Here is a 20,138-nt window from a genome sequence, read left to right as displayed (position 1 = left end):
ATTTTTTCCATGCTCCAGGAGGTGCACCTGGATATGAAGAGCCAGTGCATCACACTCTATTGTCTACTCTGCATTTTGCTGTTGGAGTTCGGAACCACTGCTCAGCTTCCAGCCTCAGAGATGCTCTGTAGCGAGGGGCGCCAAGATTTTGACCTCATTGCAGCAGAAGCAGCAGCAGCATTCGATGCTGTCCTTGGTCGGTGTCTTTCATGTTTTTTTGCCTGAAGTTCAAAATCAAAGATATTAAAAGGGTTGTTTTGGGTGGTTGTTCTTGGACAGTTTCTTTCTGTTGTGGATAAAACCATTGAACAGAGAAAAGGTATGAGAATTTTGTGTTGCAGAAAACTACTTGACCAAAAAGAAGGCACAGAAAATAATGAAACTAAGATGATAATTTGCTTACTGAGACATACATGGTTGATGTTCTCCTTGTCAGAGCTCCCTTCTTCTGCCTCACAACTTGAACTCTGCTTCTCTTGCCCTGCTTGTGACCTGTCAACTGACTCCAGCTGCTGTTTCTTCGTTTTCGCATACTTCTTTGCCCTCAACACCTTCATAACCTCTACACCCACACAAAAGAAACAAACATTAATTAACACTTTTACACAGACTCTTCCAAAACCAACAGTAGTCTCATTCTGTTTCAAAACAAACCTTGAGTGGTGACGAGGCGATATGCGTGACCAAGAGCAAGAGTTTCATTGGGTCTGAGAAGCTTGACACGAGTGAAGCGTACGGTCTTGTGCTCCTGATTTTGTTGTTGTTGTTGTTCCTGATGATCATGATCAGACCCTGGCAATGGAATGATTAAAGACACATAGTGACCAGGGTTTGTCCTCATCACCTCACTGGCACTCATGGGCCAATAAAACCTCTCTATCTTCCCAGTTGGGTGCTGTATCACCAGCGCTGCAGCATCAATGGCCTGACAGTTCCCCATCTCTCTCTCTCTCTAGAAACCCAATGAAAGAGGAAGAAGATGAAGATGAAGATGAAGCAGAAGGTAGATAAGGAAGAAGAAGAAGAAAGAAGGAAGCAGCAGTCACTTTCTGTACAGCTCCCAAACCCCACAAGCAAAAATATACTGAAAAATAGGCAATCGACCAAATGGGTGTGTTTAAATCTAAACTCTCTTACTCACTCACCCAAAGCAGGCCTTCCCAACTACCTCATGCTACGTGCGTCACTTTAAATCAAATTCCACATTAAAACAGCATGACAAAATACAATCCCCCATTTTTAATACTAATAAATAACCGTGAGCTTAAGCAAGATTAGGAGGCAGATTAATATACAATATAAAAAAAGTGACATTGACAAATTGACAAAGAAAGGGCCACCGGCACGGAAATCCTGAAGCGGGTTTGGTGCCACGTGGAGAGATGTCAGACGGTATGGATTTGGAAGGACATGCCCGGCATTGTCGACGGGGTCAAGGTTTTGGACTTGGGAAGAACCGAAGCTCTTAAATCTTAACAATGTTTTTGTTTTTGTTAATCACTAAAGTAATTTATCATTATGTGGCCAACTCCTAAGTCCCAAGTCCTAACCAAAGCGGCAGAGCCTGCGTGCGTACGTGTGCTAAGATTCTTTTGCTTGGGACACTTGACAAATTGGACAACGACATCCCACGTACCTCCTTATCAAACACTTTGGTTGTTCATATTTGCTAGGCTCAAAATTTTTCTGTTTGGTTACTGAGAGAGTGGTAAACTACTGCATGTGAGAAAAGACAGGTTCCAAATGTATGGTACATTTGTGGGTAACTCCAGCTTGGAACCAGTTCTGAGGTTTTATACACATTGCGTCCACTAATGATCAAGCTCCATTAGCCAAGTACATACTCTGTTTTTTGAATTATTTATGTAATTATGTGTAGTAGTACTCATTGGACATAGGGGGCTAGGCATACAAAGCACGGCCACTATTAAAGTGTGGAATATTAATTACATTATGCACAACTTTTTGTACAAGCTTCCGTAGTCCAATGCAATTTGAGTAGGATCAAAGTTAATATCTCAAAGTATTTAATTGAGATTTGGGTGCTTTTACTTGATTTTTCTTTTCAAAAAAGATTACATTCTCAACACCTCCAATAATCCCAAAAATACTCCATACTCCTAAACTCCAATTTTGTATGGAATACGAGCAACATACTAACAATCTCAATTTTGCAGGCATTTTGGCATTAGGTTTATTCCAGTGCCGAAACTCAAGTTGTAAATTTAGAGTATGAACCAATAATTAAATTATATTTGAACATAATCGTTTAACTGACTTATAATAATTATTCGTTAAACCTAATTAAGGACCAAGATGAGAATATCATTCAGTGGACTTGGACTGCCAAAATCAATCCTGTATAATTTTTTGGGAGCAAACCCTGACACAAGACTTAACATCTAGTCAGAGAGTTGATTTCCTACCCCAGATCATGTTAGACAAGGTGAACAACAAATTTGACCAAATGAAGAATGAAAATCATAATTTTTTCTTTTCCATCTTCTTTTAAAATATTTTTCATTGGACAATGAGCAAAATCCTGACTAAGTTAAGACTTAAGAGAGAATGAGACAAGGTGGTAATCTTTCTGAAGATCGATCTTTGAATCCTGTAAATCTGGTTTAACTCAAACCATATATTTGATTTTAAAATCTCCTTCTCTATCTCTCTCTCTATATATATATGTGAATATGGTTCATGTGTAAACATCCCTAGTTAATGTCAGTGTATGTAATGTAAGCCATGTGAGGTGTTGGAGATCTTTGGCTCACATATTTAATGAGGAGTGGACTATTTCTTGTTCAAACATGACTTGTGTAGGGGAGTACACTCAACAATTTTATATACAAAACGGCCTTAACCTGTTATGGCCATGGTTGTGATAGTCATTAATATTTAATTATTGGTTCCTAAGCCTTTCATTTTTATAATGTTTGGACCGCTTTAAATATAGAAGTGGATGGCATTCAAAAATCATAATGTTCATAAATTGCAGCCTTGTGGGGGCGGCAGGGCAAGGCAATTAGATTAGGTCTTGAATGTCTGTTCCTTGCCCTTTAAACATTCTTGAAATCTAATTAAACCCTTTTGTTATACCAACTAATTGGACTCTGAAAGGGTCTTAGTGGGGTTCTTATATATTTGTTCTTTTCTTCTTGTTATGGACATGGTTTTTTTAATTGTCTTTCTATATCTCCACATTCTTCCCCCCCATAATACAAAACACAAACTATCCACTTTGAGAGTTTAGTTTTCTTTAAAAAATGTAATGAATCAGAAGTGTCCCAGATCCCAAGGACAGTTGAGGAAAAACTATAAAGGAAAGTATATAGGAAGTAAACTGATGTCACCTGCCATTAGTGATGTTCAATGTTCATGTATTGGTCTCGAAGTCTTAGAATGTAGGTTCAGTACAAACAAGTGTTACAGAGCAACCAGAAGTGTGTTTTAGGACATGTTGGATTATAATAAGATTTTGAGGCATCTCTTTCAGTTTCTCAGACCTGTCGGATCAAAATGAAATGATGCAATAATGCCATTTGCCTCTGTTCATTTTCCATTAGTATTTTACGGCAGCAGTGGAAAACACTGTTTATTAAGAATCACATGTGGAACATGTGAATGCTATATAAGGACAATCCAGATTTAGGACCAAGGGAAAGGTCTTTTCTTGTTTGGAGCCCTTCAATTTAGAGGTCAAAAACGAGGGCTGGTCACACTTACATTTAGACTAAATTACAAGATTTTTATGTAATTACACACTTGGTTTGCCTCAAAATGGGTTAATGAGATTGATGTTTAATCATTATGGCAAAGTATCATATCCTGTTTATAATTGTTCACAACACAGTTTGGATTATGGGTGGTAACTGTAATTCATCTGTTTTGAGGGGGCCAAAATGTATATACGAAACCTTTGAAGATGCTTCTTTTTATACTAATTTTTTTTCCTTCATACTTATGTGCTTCTGTGTCATTGTTCTCCTAGGACTCTTCAAGAACACTTTATTCAAAGCATGAATGCATGATATGGTAATCAATCATGGTATATTCCCTAATCTCTAATGCAGCATCTAATAGTTCTTAACTAGATAGTGCAGCATCCCCATTACACTCCAGCTAGTGGAAGAACCTTTTTTTTTTTTTTTTTTTTAATTTTTAATTTCATAGTGGAAAAGACTTCTTTTTTTGGCCAATATAGTGGAAAGGACTTCTAACTTGGAAAATATCATCAATCTTTAGCAACGAGGATGAGATTTTTGTTATAAAGGTGGTCATACACACCAAAACCCCATTAAAGATAAATAATGTTAATTAAGCACTAGGCTCTTCAGTCTTCAGTAATATTTTAAGTAAAAGGAAATCCCTTTTCTTGAGAGATTAAGCTTTTCTTTTGATATATTACAATCAGATCAGGGTATGATTCATAGTACCATATCTTGTATTATCATTTTGAAACCTTTCTAAATTCATAATGGGTCAACATATAATGGTTGATCAGCTCGAGAAATTTTTTTATGAAGATTGGACTGTGATGATTGCGTTGCAGAAAGAAACTATGACATTTTGTTACTTTTTTTTTTCTTCTAATTTGGGTTTAAAGAGTTTTATGTTTTCTGACTTATCCGAAACAGTCTTGCTGTATATATCTTATGTTGATGTTTACTGGCAAATTCATGCACGATGAAAGTGATTTCCTCTTTAAGTTTTTAACTTTTATGATATATGATTGCAATGGTTCCTTTGGATAAACTGCACATCAGATAGAACAAATGGGACTTTTCAGTTGAATTATTGATTAGGCAGAAAGATACCATGCATGGTGCCATGAGATTAGAAGTTGACACAACCATTTGTGGTGGTGGTCACCTTGTCACCCATATGATTCTTAGTTAAATCACATCAAAATTGGGACTGCCTTCGTTTTTGGAGACAAATTAAGCACATAAGGAGATGATTCCTTGCCTAAACAGAAGCTATTTTTTAATCTGTTATACCTAATAAGAGACTTTTCTTATTTTTCTTATAGGTAAGTTTTTGAAGTAAATAGAGTATGAAGAGGCCGAAACCCATTTCATTTGTTTTGCAAAACGGGCCTCTATACTAAGCTCTGTAGAGACTAGTGTAAACTCAGAGCCCAAGATACAGCTGGCCTTCTTTGTTCTTACTCTTGTTTCAATAATGTGACAAGAATAAGATATTGGAACTTGGAAGTATTTTGTCGTATAATTTGAGATATTATGTTGTCAGATTATTAATCTAATTTGAATTAAGTAGATTCTTATTTGAATGTATATTCCAACAGTCCGACAATATAATATGACAGATATTTAGTAAGAAAACATTACCCGTTTAAAGCCCACACTCACCGTGAGACCTATGAGAGAGCTCTTAGAAATATAAAGTAATGAAAGAAGTTATAAGAAGAGAAGTTTGATATGCCCAATGCTGGAGGCCCCATCCTGAGTCTGTGGTGGTGTCCCTGTCCCTTATTTGCTGTCTAACCCTCCGAAAATAAAGGTGGAATGGAACCAATCTAGGACGCCTTGTCCTTTTTATAAATTCTACAAGTTGTTGCTAATTTATTAAAGTTTCTATTAGGTTCTTTTTGTTGGTGGTAGGAGCCATGTGGTTAGGGTAGGGATGCCAAATTGCCAATCCGGCTCCCACATTACTTTTCTTCTAACGAATCTGGGTCTAATTCAATTCGTATGAAAATTGGGCCTGAGATTTATGCATTGCCCATTCCCTTTCAAAAAATTAAGCCCAATAAAAGCCCATATAATTTCACCTTGTGATCGAATCTTATTTTACAGATTGGTATCCACATGATTAGAGTTATTTGAATGGTTTTGCTAAAAGCTATGTCTACGTCTCTCTTTCTGAGAGAATCTGACTTTATCTTTAAAATTTTAATTCGAATGCCTACAGCACAAAAGCATTGGGAATTTGGGATCACTGAAGATAACCAAAGAAAAAGAAAGTTTCTCATACACAATCCACTCACAAGCAAAAGCAAGCAAGCTACACTGCAAGTTAATTGGTTCGGTACTGGTACTATTTTTACAATATGGTACGTGCAGGGACTGCTAGAACAAAAAAAGGGTATCAAAGAAGCAAAGATTTTCATTTATAATACTAGTTGTGTCCTTGCATAGAGTTATGAAAGAGGAGGGAAAAGAAGGTTAATGTTTGAGTGTGTGTGATACACACAATGAGACACTGTGGGAGCATTTGACTGAGTCACTGAAGCACCCCAGTTTGAAAATCACACTGATGGGAAAAACTTGTTGAGGTTGAAAGGCAGTGAATAGAATTCCTCACTTCTTGTATCTGTCTTAAATGATCGGAATCGTTCCCACCAATGCATGCCCCTATCTTTCCTCGTCGCATTGTCCTTGCGGTGTAGTGTGACGTCTAGGAATAGTGCCAATAAACCGGCAACAAAAGGTTCCGATGAGAAAGGAACGTTGATCATATCATTGAACTGCAAAAACATAAGGAAAAAAGGAATGACTAATCTGTTGCATGACAAATGGGACTCAAACAAGGAAAGATAGGAATGGTTTCGTACCCATCTTGATCCGGTGTGCACCGGACCATAGCCTTTAATAAGGGTGTACTCATTGAAGTATTGTGGTACTGACAAGCCCATGAAAATAGAGAAGCCTAGGATAAATTTCGTCCTAAAACTGTTGAGATTGCAAAATTGAAGCAAGCTAAGACCTGCTGAACCTGCTCATGCACAATTATGGAGAAATACATTAATTGGCCTTCCACTGAGATTTATTTACAAAAGCAAGCTGATTCATCAGTTGACAACACATACCAACATAAGCGAAGAAAAAGCAATACAATGCTGCAATGATGGGTGCCGGAATTGAGGCAAAGACGGCTCCAAATTTTCCTGCAAAACCCATGTTTTGTTTTACTGACATATAAGGAGGAAGATTGTGGGAATTTGTCATGAAGCACTTACCAAGTATGGAAAAGAAGATCATGAAGCCAGCTGAAATCTGGACTACTCTTCGGCTACCAACCCGTGTCAATGCTAACAAACCAGCATTTTCACTGGAGAAAAATTCAAGAATTGTTTTAATGCCAATTGGAGAAAATAGCTAGTTATATAATAACTTGAAATGCTATTTCTAGATATGTGCAGTTGCAAAGAATCTTACACAGATACTGATGATCCATTCCCAGTGCCAAATATACCACAGAAAAGAATTCCTACTCCCTGAAATCCAAATATTAAAAAAATTATAAAGAATAAAAATAGAAAGCAATAAACTATTTACAACATAGTGGAATCAACCTGACAATCATTGCTTCAGTCACAGAGGTTATATCACTTTGGCATTCAAGAATCACTGAAATTCCAGAGGCCAACTATTGCATTTAAATTCAGAACTATAGTTATTCTTATTCCTCTTCCTTTTTGTCTGTGCAGGATTGTAGGGAGGTGCGATTGGTCCACATAGGGTAAAAGTATAAAACATGCAATCATATGTAATTACCTGCCAACCAACACCGCGGCTTAAAATAGCAGGTGGCAGCGGAGTTGCACTTGCATACCTTGACACAGCAATAAAGGCGCCAGTAGACTGTTCAATCATAAAACTTATGTTACAATAAGCAAATCTCTAGAAATCATACATCAAAATGATCTACCAGATATTAATGGCATAATTATCCACACTAAACACTCCATGAAGTTAAAAAATAAATTATAAAACAAAGTTTTGAGTTTTTAGCATATGAAACTTAATACTATGAGCTTCCGACAACACAGGGACGGACGTAGAAATGAAAATATGAACTAGGAAGAGCTTATGTTCTAGAATAATTAATTGAGAATCTCAAAGACTGATTCAAATATTTGATAATACAAAATGCATAAGAACAAGAGTAGAAGAATGCAAACCTCTACAAGAGCAACAAACGAAGCAGCCATCATAGCAAAAGCTTCTCCAGCATCAAAAGTGGGAGCTCCCCATTGAAAGGGATATGGAACTCTTATCCTGTGCAAGTGTAAAACAATCAGCATCAAAAGTGGGAACTTTCCCAGTGAAAGGGATATGGAACTTTTAACCTGTGCAAGTGTTAAACAATGAGACGCAGTATGAACCAAACTGACTCAGCTCTGTGTCTTATCATCCTTATTTGAATAGAAAACAATTGAGACTAACAACTATTGTTAAGACCTCAATAAAACATTCCTTCTAGTTCTAGAGCACGCAGCTGTTACTGAGTATACTAAAATGAATAAATGACTGTTACATATAAAGAATCAAAACCCTAAATGTAAGTTAGAGGGAAGCACCAGAAGAGAATTACCATGGAGCAGCACCTATAATACCAGCACGATCAGTTCGACAGCTTAATTGAGTTCTGGGTCCTGTGTTCTTATAGGCCCCACCCACAGTGAGTAAATGAGCATAAACCCACACAATCGCCACCGAAAATATAACAGCAAAGCGATCAAAGATGTGCGTCTCACTGCGTATCAAATGAGGTATGTACTGGAGAAATTCATTAGATTAATACACTTCCATACAAATGTTTCAATTTGAGTGATCAACTGTTGATATTGTTTAATACTGTTGTGAGTGCACTACCAAGGAAGAAGGAACAGAATTTCAAATCATTGAAGATTACCTGTGAAAATATCAGTAGAAGGATGAGTTGTGGTAGCCCAATCTCCACACATTTTGCAAACTAGACATCCAAAGCCAAAGTTAATAACCGGGTAAAATAAAGGTAGAATTAGAGACGGGTGGGGAAGAGAAACATTTTTATTGATGATTTTTGTCATCCACAAAGGAACATGTAGACACATACCACAGGAAAACCAAACTCATATAGCCCAAAGCCTGACAAAGCGACCAAAGGAGCAGCAGAAAGTGGACTTAGGAACCTGGACAAGTAGTAAGAAAAATAAAATTAACCAACAACACAGGTTTAAGAGGCTTAGTATAATACAACACGAATGAAAGTTCCAACTCAATATGAACTTTCAGTTTGAAACCATTTAAATCCAAATCCATATGATTTTGAATGTTTCTGGAACAAAATTTAATTGTACTTGAAGTAGATTGGTATTTGCAGTGAACAAGAAAAACTTCAAAGAGACTCAATCAATGTCAGGTGTTCATTAAAGCATTTATGAGAAAACCATGAAGAAAAGTTTAGCCAAGCCAAAATAACACAATGCAATTGAAAAGAAGTTGAGAAGTCCAATCATATGGCAGAGCCTTAACAAACCTCGCCACATTACGCCAAAGGCCACTGAAGCCAACAACAATCTGCAGAGTTGAGGCAACAATAAGTGCACCCTGGGTTCCACGCATTATCTTCTCGAATTTCTGCATACCCATTGAAGGACATGTCAGACACTGGTATGTTGACGTAAGAGATAACAGTAATTGAAAAATACAAATGAGATTCCAATGAAACAACCTCCTGGGGATTCAAAACATCACTATATCGACCAGCCAAGATAATTGAAATGGTCATTGGCACATAGGTATAAGATGCGCCGATAACTGCAGGTAAGCGAGTTCCAAAAAATGTTTGAAGCAATGTGTTCAGTCCAGCAACAAACAGTATAGTCTGAATCATTTTTGCTTTCTCCTCCTAAAAGAAAGTGATAAACTTAGTTAGATACAGAAGGGTCATAAAATTTGAGAATAGATCAGCATATCAGAGAGAAGAATTATCAAGAATGATCAATTGCTACCATCCTTGTAAAGCCTTACATGTCCTCCTCCCATCTGAGGAACAAGAAAGGTGGGGATGAGAACTGTTGTGCCAAGCATCACCAAGTAATGTTGGAAACCAAGTAGGATAGCCTCATCTACATAGAGAAACAAGTCCACAATTACACACAACCAATCACATTAAGAAAAAAATGCTGGCTACAGTAAAAATAAATAGACAAATACAGAGAAAGTTGGAATAATTTCATTCATCCAAATGAGTCCCAACAAACACAACATAAATATACACAACTACAAAAAGCACAAATTTAAAGTTTCCATAGATTATAGAAAGGAATAGTAACCAACTGGGGTTCATAAAACTCAAAGAGGGACTAATGGAAATAAGGACTAACATCACTATTGGCTTAATACCGTACCAACAAAACAAAAATTTATAAAGGTGGTGAAATGGGTAATAGAAGGCAGAATCAAAACAACTTCAAATTGCAGTGTAAATCTTTATAACAGAGAAAATGTCAACAATGAGGAAAGAAACTTATGCACTCACGCCAAGGAGGAGGACTGGTAATGCAGTAGGATATGTTTGGTAGCTGATCTTTAACTGGATGAGGCTGTAGCTCCTCCTGTTTTGGCGGTGGCGCAGCTCCACCTCCTGCCATGTTCTTTTCCTGTTTTCTTCTTCTCCTTCTCTCTATAAGACACCAGAGTTATTTGCTATTACTCAGCACATTAACCGAATTTCCTGACAATACCCATATTCTCAAAACACCCAAACGAAATGAAAAACGTGTTTACTAAAACCAAGACGTCTCAATCCCCAACAAGCAACTTTTCCGCAACCCCAAACAAACAAACACCCAAAGACCAACTTAAACGATAAATCCCACTTAAGCTCACACTTAGCAAGACTGAAAACTGATACAAACAAAAAAAGAAAGGAAAATAACAAGAATTACGAGGGAGGGAAAAAGAACCTTACTTTTGAAGAAGCAAAATAGCAAATTCAGAAGGCAAGCGTTGCAGTGAAAACTCTCCTGTTAAGTCAAAAAGTTTGCTCAAGCTAAAGAAGGAACAATGATAAACTCAGGAGTCAGGGCTGCGTGTACATTGTAGTGAAACTATGACAACATAGTGAGATAGATTTACAACCCAAAACCCACTTGGAGACCAAGAAACATAAAGCGAGTGTGAAGATGTGGAGAAAAGCAAAAGGAGGAGAGAAATTGAGAGCCTTCCCCTCCTAAAGGGAGAAAAGAAACCAAAACACCTCTCTGACCCCAAAGGAATCTCCTTACTCCTTGTGTCTTTATCATTTTCTATTTTCTAATGCATGTCTTTAATTTTGTAATGTGGGTCTTCCTTCTTTTCCTCAATCACGTAAGGAACAAGTTTTGTATAAAAGCAGCTCCACCGTCACCTTTAATATATCTTACTACTAATTATAGTTTTATTAATTGTAAAGAAAACAAATGGTTAAAACTTTAAAGCTCTCTTTGAAAATAAAACAACTCTCGTTTTTGCACAGAGTACAGAGTACTGCATTAAATTCAAGGGTGGTCATTTCATTAATTCATTCATACCTTGTTGCAGAGCTGCTAAAACTGATAGGTGTTCAGCCCCTTTCTTTTCAAGTATTGTCAAACATACCCACAATATTTCTCCTTCGTTTTGTCCCAGAGTCTTTTTGCTTCAAGGCTTTGCATGACGATTGGGTACTGAGCTATCTGTCAGGGACACGTCCTAAACAAAGCTTGCCAGTTGCCACCACAGTTCTCTCTCACATCAGATATAATAAACCCAAAACAAATATGACTTTTTACTTCATAATATTACCCATTTCATATCCTATAAAACAAACTCTGAATCTCTGAGAGCAAATTAATCACGACTTTGGCGTGTAGTAAAGAAATTCAAAACCTGCATGTGCAATGAAACCACTTCTGTGAGTGAAATTTGTAAGAAAAATACAATACTCATAACTCAATGTTTCAACCCTTCTTCTCTCAGGTTGGGAATACCACTTCTCTCAAGAAATGGTAAGAGTCCTTTTGCACTGTGAAACTGTTGTTAATGTATCAACTTTGGGACCAAGTGGGTCAGGGGTGCTGGTAATTTTGGTTGAACACTGACCAAGTTTTTAAGAACACGATGCCAAAGAAAATGCTCCACTTGGTCACCTAGATAACTAGATGTCCTAGTTAATCATGAACTTTAATTTGTTCCTGGAGTGGAGTTTGCATGGGGATATATCCAAAATTCCAAACCATTGCTTTCAATTCATTAACAGTTGCACATATCTAAATTATTAATTTCTTGATGTGAAACTTCAGTTTATTTCTAATTTGATAAAAGAATGAAATTGTCTTTATTGAGTTTGAAGTGTCCGGTTGTGGGGTGTCACTCCATTATTTGATGAGTACTAGTACTTAACTACAACTTTCCATGATTCTGACCTTCCTTCCAAGTTATGAAGTAAACATCAAAAGTTTTTATTCCCCGCCCCCACAAAAGGCCCCCCCACCTTACCTTCTTTTCCCTAAACCCCAAAACATATTGATCAATAGATTAATTAATGAATCAACTTTATAAAAGAAAAAAGAAAAAGAAAAAGAAATAGCAAGAAACTAAAAAGTTCATACTCAGCCATACAAAATGGGAGGGAACCCATTTCGATCTCATCATGTAACTGAGTGTCCTTATAACTCTAAAAAGTTCTAATTGAATTGACTGTATACACATGGCCAAAAAAAAAAAAAAAGAATCGACTGTATAAGAAGTAGATTTGAATATTTGATTGCTTAGGCTGGTTCGTTAAATTCCCATTATAACCCTAGAGTCCTCGGGCTATGAAGTAATAGAATGAATGAAACCTCCATTAGTCCTTTGCCATCGAAAGCTGCAGCCTGTTGGGTAACAGATAGAAACACAGAGATGAGCATACTACTGCCATACACTTCTTCAGTCTTTTGCTAAGGCACTTTAAGTAAAGGTCTCTTTCGGCTGTCTACATTTCTACATTTCTACGTGTAATTTGAAAATGGTTCTTCTCCTTTCACACTGATGGCCACTATCTATACAAAATTGCATTTCAATAGTAATCTTACTTTGTAGTTTGTACACCCATCTGAGATCAAATCCACCAAAGCAATCCATCAGACCAGATTAGATGAGATTTTTATTATTGTTATTAATTACTTAAAATAGTAATGTTGAGGTCCACTTCATGAATGATTTTAATTAAACCTCGTACGTGCAAAAGAATATTATTAATGCTTCCGTTTAATATAAGTAATCAGAAAATCTACCAGGTGGGGGCTATTAACCAGTTGCAACATATGATGGAGTAAAATCCACTCATATTTGACTGCCTTTTCGTATCATGCCCTTTTCTTTTTTTACTTTTTCAATTTCCTTTGCCTACCCAGCTGGTACATGTCGTTTTACGAAGACCCATTACCATTTTTGCTGTTTCTTTTTGGTTCCAAGTAACCTATGCTTTAAAACTCGGAGTACCCAAAAAAGTAACCTATGTTTTCCTTTTCCTTCCTTTTCATTGGTCAAAATATTTCGAAATTCAAATGGAATGAGCACAATTCTAAAGCCCAGATCAGTTCCAAGGCCTAATTATTGTGGCCCATTTCAAATTGCCCAACTCAGACTCATACCCTCACAAATTAACTGGCCCCAACCAAATCAGCAAACTGAGAGAGAAGCAGATAGGTTTGTGTCGGATTAAATTTTAAGTCATTGGCCTTAATTTAATTTCATGAACTTGTAGTTGCATTCCATAATCCAGATCAATCAACTACTGTAATACATTGATTTCAAATCCTTCTTTACTACTTGGAACTCGAACTCCTCTATCCCATCGATTTGGATCCATTTTTTATTTTATTTTAGATATAAAATAGCAATCCCCAGAAATAATGATGCATTGACATTTGTTTTTCTTGGTTTCTTCGTCGTAGTATCTAGAATTTCCTCCTCGAAAGTAGCAACTTTATTTTACTTTAGACTCAATTGAACAGATCCCTCAGCTAACTTGACATCTCTTGTTTATCCCAACCAAGAACTTAGGACACTAATGCACCCCGGCACTACCACACTCAGATTTACGGAGGAAATCTTATACAATTCCTATGGGGGCAAAGCGCACGGAGCAAAGAAGGCTCATTAAACTGGAATTCTCGCACACCATAGAATTTTCTTACACCTCCTCCCCAGCTCAACCTAGGTCTAAACCACACAAGATACAAAGAAACGACCCACAACAAAAAGAAAAAAAAAAAATTATAGATGATGAATTGAAAAGGGTAAACCACCAGAATCCAATTGTCCAATACAAGCACTCATCATGCCCCTCTTAAACCTCATCTAGAACCCGAGAGCTCACAGTACCTATTTCCATTTCTATCAGAAAGAAGACAATTTGAGGGCAAGAGGACAATAAAATGAGCAAGTCCCCACCAGAAAAAAATAGAGGGGGTAAAATGAAAAGGGCATAACACAAACATTTTGGCACCTTCATATGTTGTCGGTTCAACACCAGAGAAAACCATACCTAACGAGTAGTGTTGTTAAAATGCAATTTTCCATCAACTAATTCACAACCCGATCTCTATGTAAAAGAAAAATTGACATCCCTTTCTCCTATTCAACCAATCAAATTTACTTTTTTCCAACTCCAAAATAAATATTATTGCAAAAAGGATACTGCATCATGCTAATCTTGAAGTTATGCGGGATAAGTACGTAATTCAAGGTTGAAAGATTCTATTTTTTTGGACTGAGGTTAAAAGATATTCTGATATATACTGCAGCATACAATTATCTTTATTTTTACAGAACATAAATGCCAAACAAATTAAACTTCATTATAGTTTTCCATGTCCAATCAGATTACTTGCTCCTATTGTGAGAATTGTGAGACATGCACGATTAAATAGAAACTTGATAAAACTCAATCTCTTAACAGAGCACGACAAACTGTCTCAAATGAACAGCACAAGCAAACACAGCAGAAGAGCCAATTGCAGGCAAGACCAAAGAATAGCTACAGACCAAATGATATGTAAGCAGATTGATTCTTTGTTTTAGGCGTTCACATGCCTCAAGAGAATAGATAATATGCTCTCCTCAGAGAAGGCTGAGTTACGAACATACCCATCATGATTTCATCCCTCGAGGGAAAAGTCTTTTCCTATCAGGCAATCAGGTGCAAATGTGTAACTATTACTGACCACCAGTACGAGTTTGCAACCTCTTCCTCTCAAACTCAAGCTAGAAACAAAAAATGGAATATGTTAAGAGTTCTACATTTCCCTAATAAAAATCAGCCTAAAATAAGTAGTGTCATCCTTCAAGTATCTTACCACTTTCTTCACCCGATCATTGGCAGCAGGAGTTCCTCCACTGACAGACTCAGGAAGATATGGACTGCTTACACGCACCTCATTCATCACAACTATGACAGTCTTGTCCCAGCGCACTGGAAGCCTGATCATCATCAATAACACTCAGTACAGGAAACATAACTTTTGCAAACTATACAATTTTATAAGTCACAACCAAAGACTAATCTATACTGTAACTAAAGTCTTGAAATTCTATATTTTGCATCTGTGCTAACTGCTCAAGCAACGATCATCAGTGTTTCAAAAGTTCACCAAAGTCCAAACAATGAAAATGTCACAAAAACGTTGCTGCTCACACTTACACACGCAGATACATCCTAGAATCTCATAAATTCAAATCTTTGAGCTGTTTTAGAAAAATTTTAAAACTTTTCATTACTAAGTTCAAGAACATATGCTCCATAGAAACGACATTTGCATTTTGCAGAGAAGTGGGTTGCTTTTACTGAATCACCATAATGCAGATGCAGTTATACTCAGAGTTAACACCATATCTTTAGCTACGAGCTAAATTAGGAAAAATGAGCAAAGAACTCACGTCTTAGACAATGCGTCGAAAATTCTCTGAGCCTGGCTGGTGACTCCCACGCCAATCCTCTCGCACTCTGCCTCTGCTTGTCTGCAATTAAACACACCCAACACTTCAATTCACAATTATTCAACAAAATCCCCAACTGGGTAACGGCGAATGAATTACCTAATCGCTAATTCCTCTCTGGCTCGGAGACTATTAAGATCAAGATAACACTTTTTAAAATCGAGCGGGTCTTCGGCTTGACCCAGATACGACAACTCCTTTATATAGTTTGCCTTCAGCAGCCTTATGTTCCGCCGAGGCCCTCCTTTCGAACCCTCTTGTAATCCCAAAAGTTAAAGAGAAATTGCAAAGATCCCTTTTTTTTCTAGGGTTAGCAAAAACCATAAACCAAACCAAATCATTAATTAAAGTGATAATAGGGCGATTAGTGAAGGATATGAAGGACGACGATGTTGGAGGGGCGGTCGAAGGTGATGACCTGGCCTTGGAACTCGTCGCTCAACGTGGTCTTGATGGAGACGAAACACCCAATGGCCAACTCCTCCCCGTTGCTGCCATCCATGGCCATGCCTTATTTTCCAGTAATTGGAGTTCTGCTCTGCGATTCAAAGCCCTAGTCATTTTACCGTTCCTAAAAATTGTTAAAGGGCTTTGTTGGACTCTTGGTCCAAATCTTAATGATCCAACTACTGCCAAAATTTTTATTCAATTTCTTGTTGGGCCAATATCGTAGGCCCATAGATTGTGAACCAAAATCTTTTTAGCTCAATAACTTACATGAAAGGATTTGTAAACATGTAATAGTTCAGTGCACTTTTTTCTTTTAGTCAAAGGATAATCGAGACAAGTATCCAAATTCAAAGTTTAGTCTAATAAGTTTACTTGTATAATCAACCAATTAAGTATAATGAGATTTAAATCATAATTTATAAGGCTGGTCTGTTTTGAGGTTAAAGATTGAACTAACATCCGGTCTAGAATTTTCCGAATATTTAAAATTTATGTTTAAGATTTGAAGTTTAGGATTCGAGTTTGGAGTTCTATGTCAAACTCATACTTAAAGTGTAGGTTTGTGATTTGAATTTCGATACCATACCAAGTTCCATTGTCATGAGATATAAAAATAATACATATTTAGGTTAAATTTGAACTTTAAAATCCCATCTTCAAATAGGGACGGATCTACTTGAGGCTCCATGAAACTTTCTCATGTTTACTCTCATATATTTGCACTCCTATCATTTCTTTTTGGTAAATTGTTCACACTCATATCACCATTGTTTGTTAGTACCAGTCAATTAAAGTCCACTTCAAAATTGTATAGGTGTTTTTTTTTTTTAAAGAAATTATATAGCTAAAAAGGAGCTCTGCATTTTATTCATTTATTACTCTTCCTGAAAGACGCCCCCATTAAAAAAAAATGCTTACAAAGTAGTTTTAAAAAATAGGAATTTAAATAATAAAATGATCTTAATCCGAAATCGAGGAATCCAACAACACACTAGAATTGTTTGCTTCCACAAACAAAATGGTAGAAGCATGAAGTGCGTAGGTTAGGCCTGAAATGTGAAGACGTGGGGTATATGTATATCAATAAATTAAAGATGCAATTAATTTCCCGAATCTGTGCTCCTCGTGGAATTGGATTTTCTGCAACTAAAAACGAGGTGTCCATCTTTACTCTTGAATGAGTTTGGCTGCTTTCACGGTGAAAGCCGAGCAAGATGCCAAATTGCCAAGCAAGATACGTATAGATGTCTTGTCCTGTGACCGTGAGTTCTGGCACTCCTCCTTAGAAACAAGTTGGGCCAAGCCATTCTTTTCTTTTCCTTTAATGAGATCGGTTGCTAGTAAAACTTTTATTTAACAAGTGTGCATCTTTATTGTCTCAATCTCTTTTATCATACACGATCAATAATAATAACAACGTATTGAAAAATATAAACACCTACATAAATGTATATACTGGGATAAATCAATTTTTCTCAACCAGCAACCCCGCTTGTTGATCACACTGTATGCATCTGAATTTAATGATTCAAAAACAATACCCCAAAAATGAAAATGTAAACTCATCAGATTTAGAGGTTTAAAATGCGTCACCATCACATGCGAATTTTTAACACTTCTCCCTTTTTAATTTTACCTAATGTGGGCCCAGAACATGCAGAAGGCAGTCCATATCATTTTCATGGAATTGGTGGGAGCTGAGCTGGGCACCACTCCATCTGGGAATCATCATGTTCATTGTTCATATTCAATTTAGTCATACGAATATATTTTACAGGTTCTTTAATTTGTAATGTACCTAAACTAAATCATTACTGTCTTGATATTTTCATCGTGCGGATATATTAAACAATGCTTTGTCTTCATTCCGGGTCCGCGTACGTGGCATCACAAACGTGTGTCGGTGTATGTGTATTGAGTGCATGTAAATATTATATATTGTGGGTTCATAAAAATATGTCCGTCTATAAGATCATAACAATTAATACTTTAATTATATGTATATATAGTAGAATGCTCTAAAGTTAATCAGTTAGCAAGTTAATATAAAGTTAACTATGCTTTTGAGCTTACCACATCACTAATCTCATATCTCATAATCCGAATCATCAATTATTTAGGTTATACGTACTTCAAAGATCATCATTGCAAAAAATCAACTAAATCAAAAATCATGTAGTCATCTAATTTGAGATCAAATAAATAGACGATCAGTATTTTCGATAAAAACATAGAAATAGTTGTTATTATAATCAAATGGCTAAATGACTTCCGATTTTAAAGATTTTTTACATGAATGATCTTTGAAGCATGACCTAAAAAATAAACGGTTTGGATTTTGAAATTACATTGTGCAGTGGGCCCAACAGGGTGGTTAGTTTTATATTAACTTACTAACTAATTAATTTTATAGCATTATTGTATATATATATCTATGTACCGCTGGCCACACACATGCTACCTCCTAAATTTTTTTTTAAAGATGATTACTATGTATGTTTATGTATTATATTGAGATGATTTCGATGCTAGACCTGCTCTTAACTAATACTCATTTTGAAAATGGCGAGTGGATCTCAACTCTCAAGATCTCATTCACACTCAAATCATTGTATATATGCTATGCAAATTTATGTGCTTCAAATGTTGCAGAAGACTTGGACTATTGAAAAGTGATCACACTTTTTATTAAACATTCATTTTTTATATATATCTGTTCTTTTTACTGCATGTGAGAGTTTTAAGAGAGTTTTATTTTGGGTTTGGGACTTGATTGAAAGCTTCAAATTGAAGTTAAGTACACTAATTCAAATGGCTAGCTAGCTAATATACACTGCACTGTTCTGTTTCACTCTGAAAACAAATTAAATAATATAATGATAAGAGGTGCCATGTGGTTCTAGACTTCTAGATAATTAACAAGATACAAATAGCACATTATTGCTGAAAGATCTGTATCACACTAACACACTCCACATATATATATACACATTGTAGGGCATTGTAATTTAAACAACTCCCACCCACTCCAACGGCTTCATATAATAAACCTACACATATATCTGTCAATTATATGATGTGATGTGATGTGATGATGGTAAGTTTTTTTGAGTACAGACTGTACAGTGGAGGGGGGAGACAATTATACAATAAAAAAGTCAAAATCACATCAAACTACAAGAGTCTACATACAATATATAGCAGTCCGTTTGTATATCACAAAAAATGATGCCCCTTACTCGGTGAAGTTTGTATGCACTGTATGCATAGGAAAGACAATGCTCACAATTAAATTAAAGTTTATAAATTATCTCTCGCTTTTTGCTGTTTCACATGATGATTATGAATTTATTATGAGTGGGTTTTTTTTTTTATTTTATCAGATGCAATTTGCCTTTTATAGGTAGGGGGCGTTGTAATTTAGTGGAAAAGAATGCATCAAAAGATTAATCCTTTCTGATTTTTCTCAACTGAATTGATTGCTCCTGCCTCACGCCACTGTACTGAAAATGAAGTCGTGAAGCAATTAATGGAGATTTCAAAATCATATCATCGAAGGTCGCTCTATCTAGCTGTGCATAATATAACCAAACCAAATGCAAAGTTGTGGTAGATCAGTCGGGCCAAAATGCTATTTATGCTTGCTAGTTAGGTCCTAATATAGACAGTACTGAAAGCTGATCATAATCGGCCCATGCACTTGATCGATTATGCATCTAAGCACTAATTAATTAAGCATCATTTTGGAACAACACCTTTATGAAAGCAGATTGGTATCAATTACCATAACTATAAAGGTAGCATAGGCAAAAAAAAGGTAGCATAGGCAATACGGGAAGACCATGAGTTAGTTGGGTTCCATGGACACAAAAGAAGAACCATTAATTAACAATGTGAGGTTATGGTAGTAGTACAAGAACTTTCTTGGTTATAATTTATAAACAAGGAATA

At 36.3% G+C, this 20,138-nt stretch overlaps 3 protein-coding genes across 7 annotated transcripts; all 3 read right to left on the bottom strand.

The window, feature by feature from the left end:
• Positions 1-79: 79 nt before the first annotated feature.
• On the bottom strand, positions 80-1,139 carry LOC147295027 (uncharacterized). 2 transcript variants are annotated; one of them, XM_086231807.1, is made up of 3 exons: positions 655-1,138; positions 414-562; positions 80-221 (listed from the first exon to the last, which is right to left on the bottom strand). In XM_086231807.1, exons 1-3 carry the CDS (start codon positions 938-940, stop codon positions 102-104), a joined length of 555 nt encoding a protein of 184 aa, XP_086087933.1. In that variant the 5' UTR covers positions 941-1,138; the 3' UTR covers positions 80-101. The 2 variants fall into 2 exon arrangements, with proteins under 2 accessions (XP_086087933.1, XP_086087934.1); XM_086231808.1 differs by having other exon boundaries at positions 102-221; positions 404-562; positions 655-1,139.
• A 4,970-nt stretch (positions 1,140-6,109) lies between these two features.
• On the bottom strand, positions 6,110-11,741 carry LOC147295026 (nucleobase-ascorbate transporter 6-like). 4 transcript variants are annotated; one of them, XM_086234569.1, is made up of 16 exons: positions 11,306-11,741; positions 10,705-10,759; positions 10,273-10,426; positions 9,762-9,859; positions 9,463-9,639; positions 9,268-9,368; positions 8,845-8,920; positions 8,662-8,721; positions 8,341-8,525; positions 7,928-8,024; positions 7,521-7,607; positions 7,182-7,240; positions 6,983-7,074; positions 6,833-6,910; positions 6,578-6,738; positions 6,110-6,490 (listed from the first exon to the last, which is right to left on the bottom strand). In XM_086234569.1, exons 3-16 carry the CDS (start codon positions 10,382-10,384, stop codon positions 6,272-6,274), a joined length of 1,602 nt encoding a protein of 533 aa, XP_086090695.1. In that variant the 5' UTR covers positions 10,385-10,426; positions 10,705-10,759; positions 11,306-11,741; the 3' UTR covers positions 6,110-6,271. The 4 variants fall into 4 exon arrangements, with proteins under 4 accessions (XP_086090695.1, XP_086090694.1, XP_086090696.1 ...); XM_086234568.1 differs by having other exon boundaries at positions 10,273-10,416; XM_086234570.1 differs by lacking the exon at positions 10,705-10,759 and having other exon boundaries at positions 10,273-10,416.
• A 2,837-nt stretch (positions 11,742-14,578) lies between these two features.
• LOC147295025 (uncharacterized) lies at positions 14,579-16,267 on the bottom strand. The gene is made up of 5 exons (XM_086233370.1): positions 16,117-16,267; positions 15,837-15,997; positions 15,678-15,758; positions 15,098-15,221; positions 14,579-15,005 (listed from the first exon to the last, which is right to left on the bottom strand). Exons 1-5 carry the CDS (start codon positions 16,243-16,245, stop codon positions 14,958-14,960), a joined length of 543 nt encoding a protein of 180 aa, XP_086089496.1. The 5' UTR covers positions 16,246-16,267; the 3' UTR covers positions 14,579-14,957.
• Positions 16,268-20,138: the final 3,871 nt, after the last annotated feature.

The sequence above is a fragment of the Dryas octopetala genome, chromosome 2, assembly GCF_963921425.1.
Source record: "Dryas octopetala chromosome 2, drDryOcto1.1, whole genome shotgun sequence".
In the NCBI taxonomy this organism is placed as follows: domain Eukaryota; kingdom Viridiplantae; phylum Streptophyta; class Magnoliopsida; order Rosales; family Rosaceae; genus Dryas; species Dryas octopetala.
The sequence above is the reverse complement of the archived record's forward strand: the minus strand, read 5'-3'. Positions and strand labels throughout refer to the sequence as shown.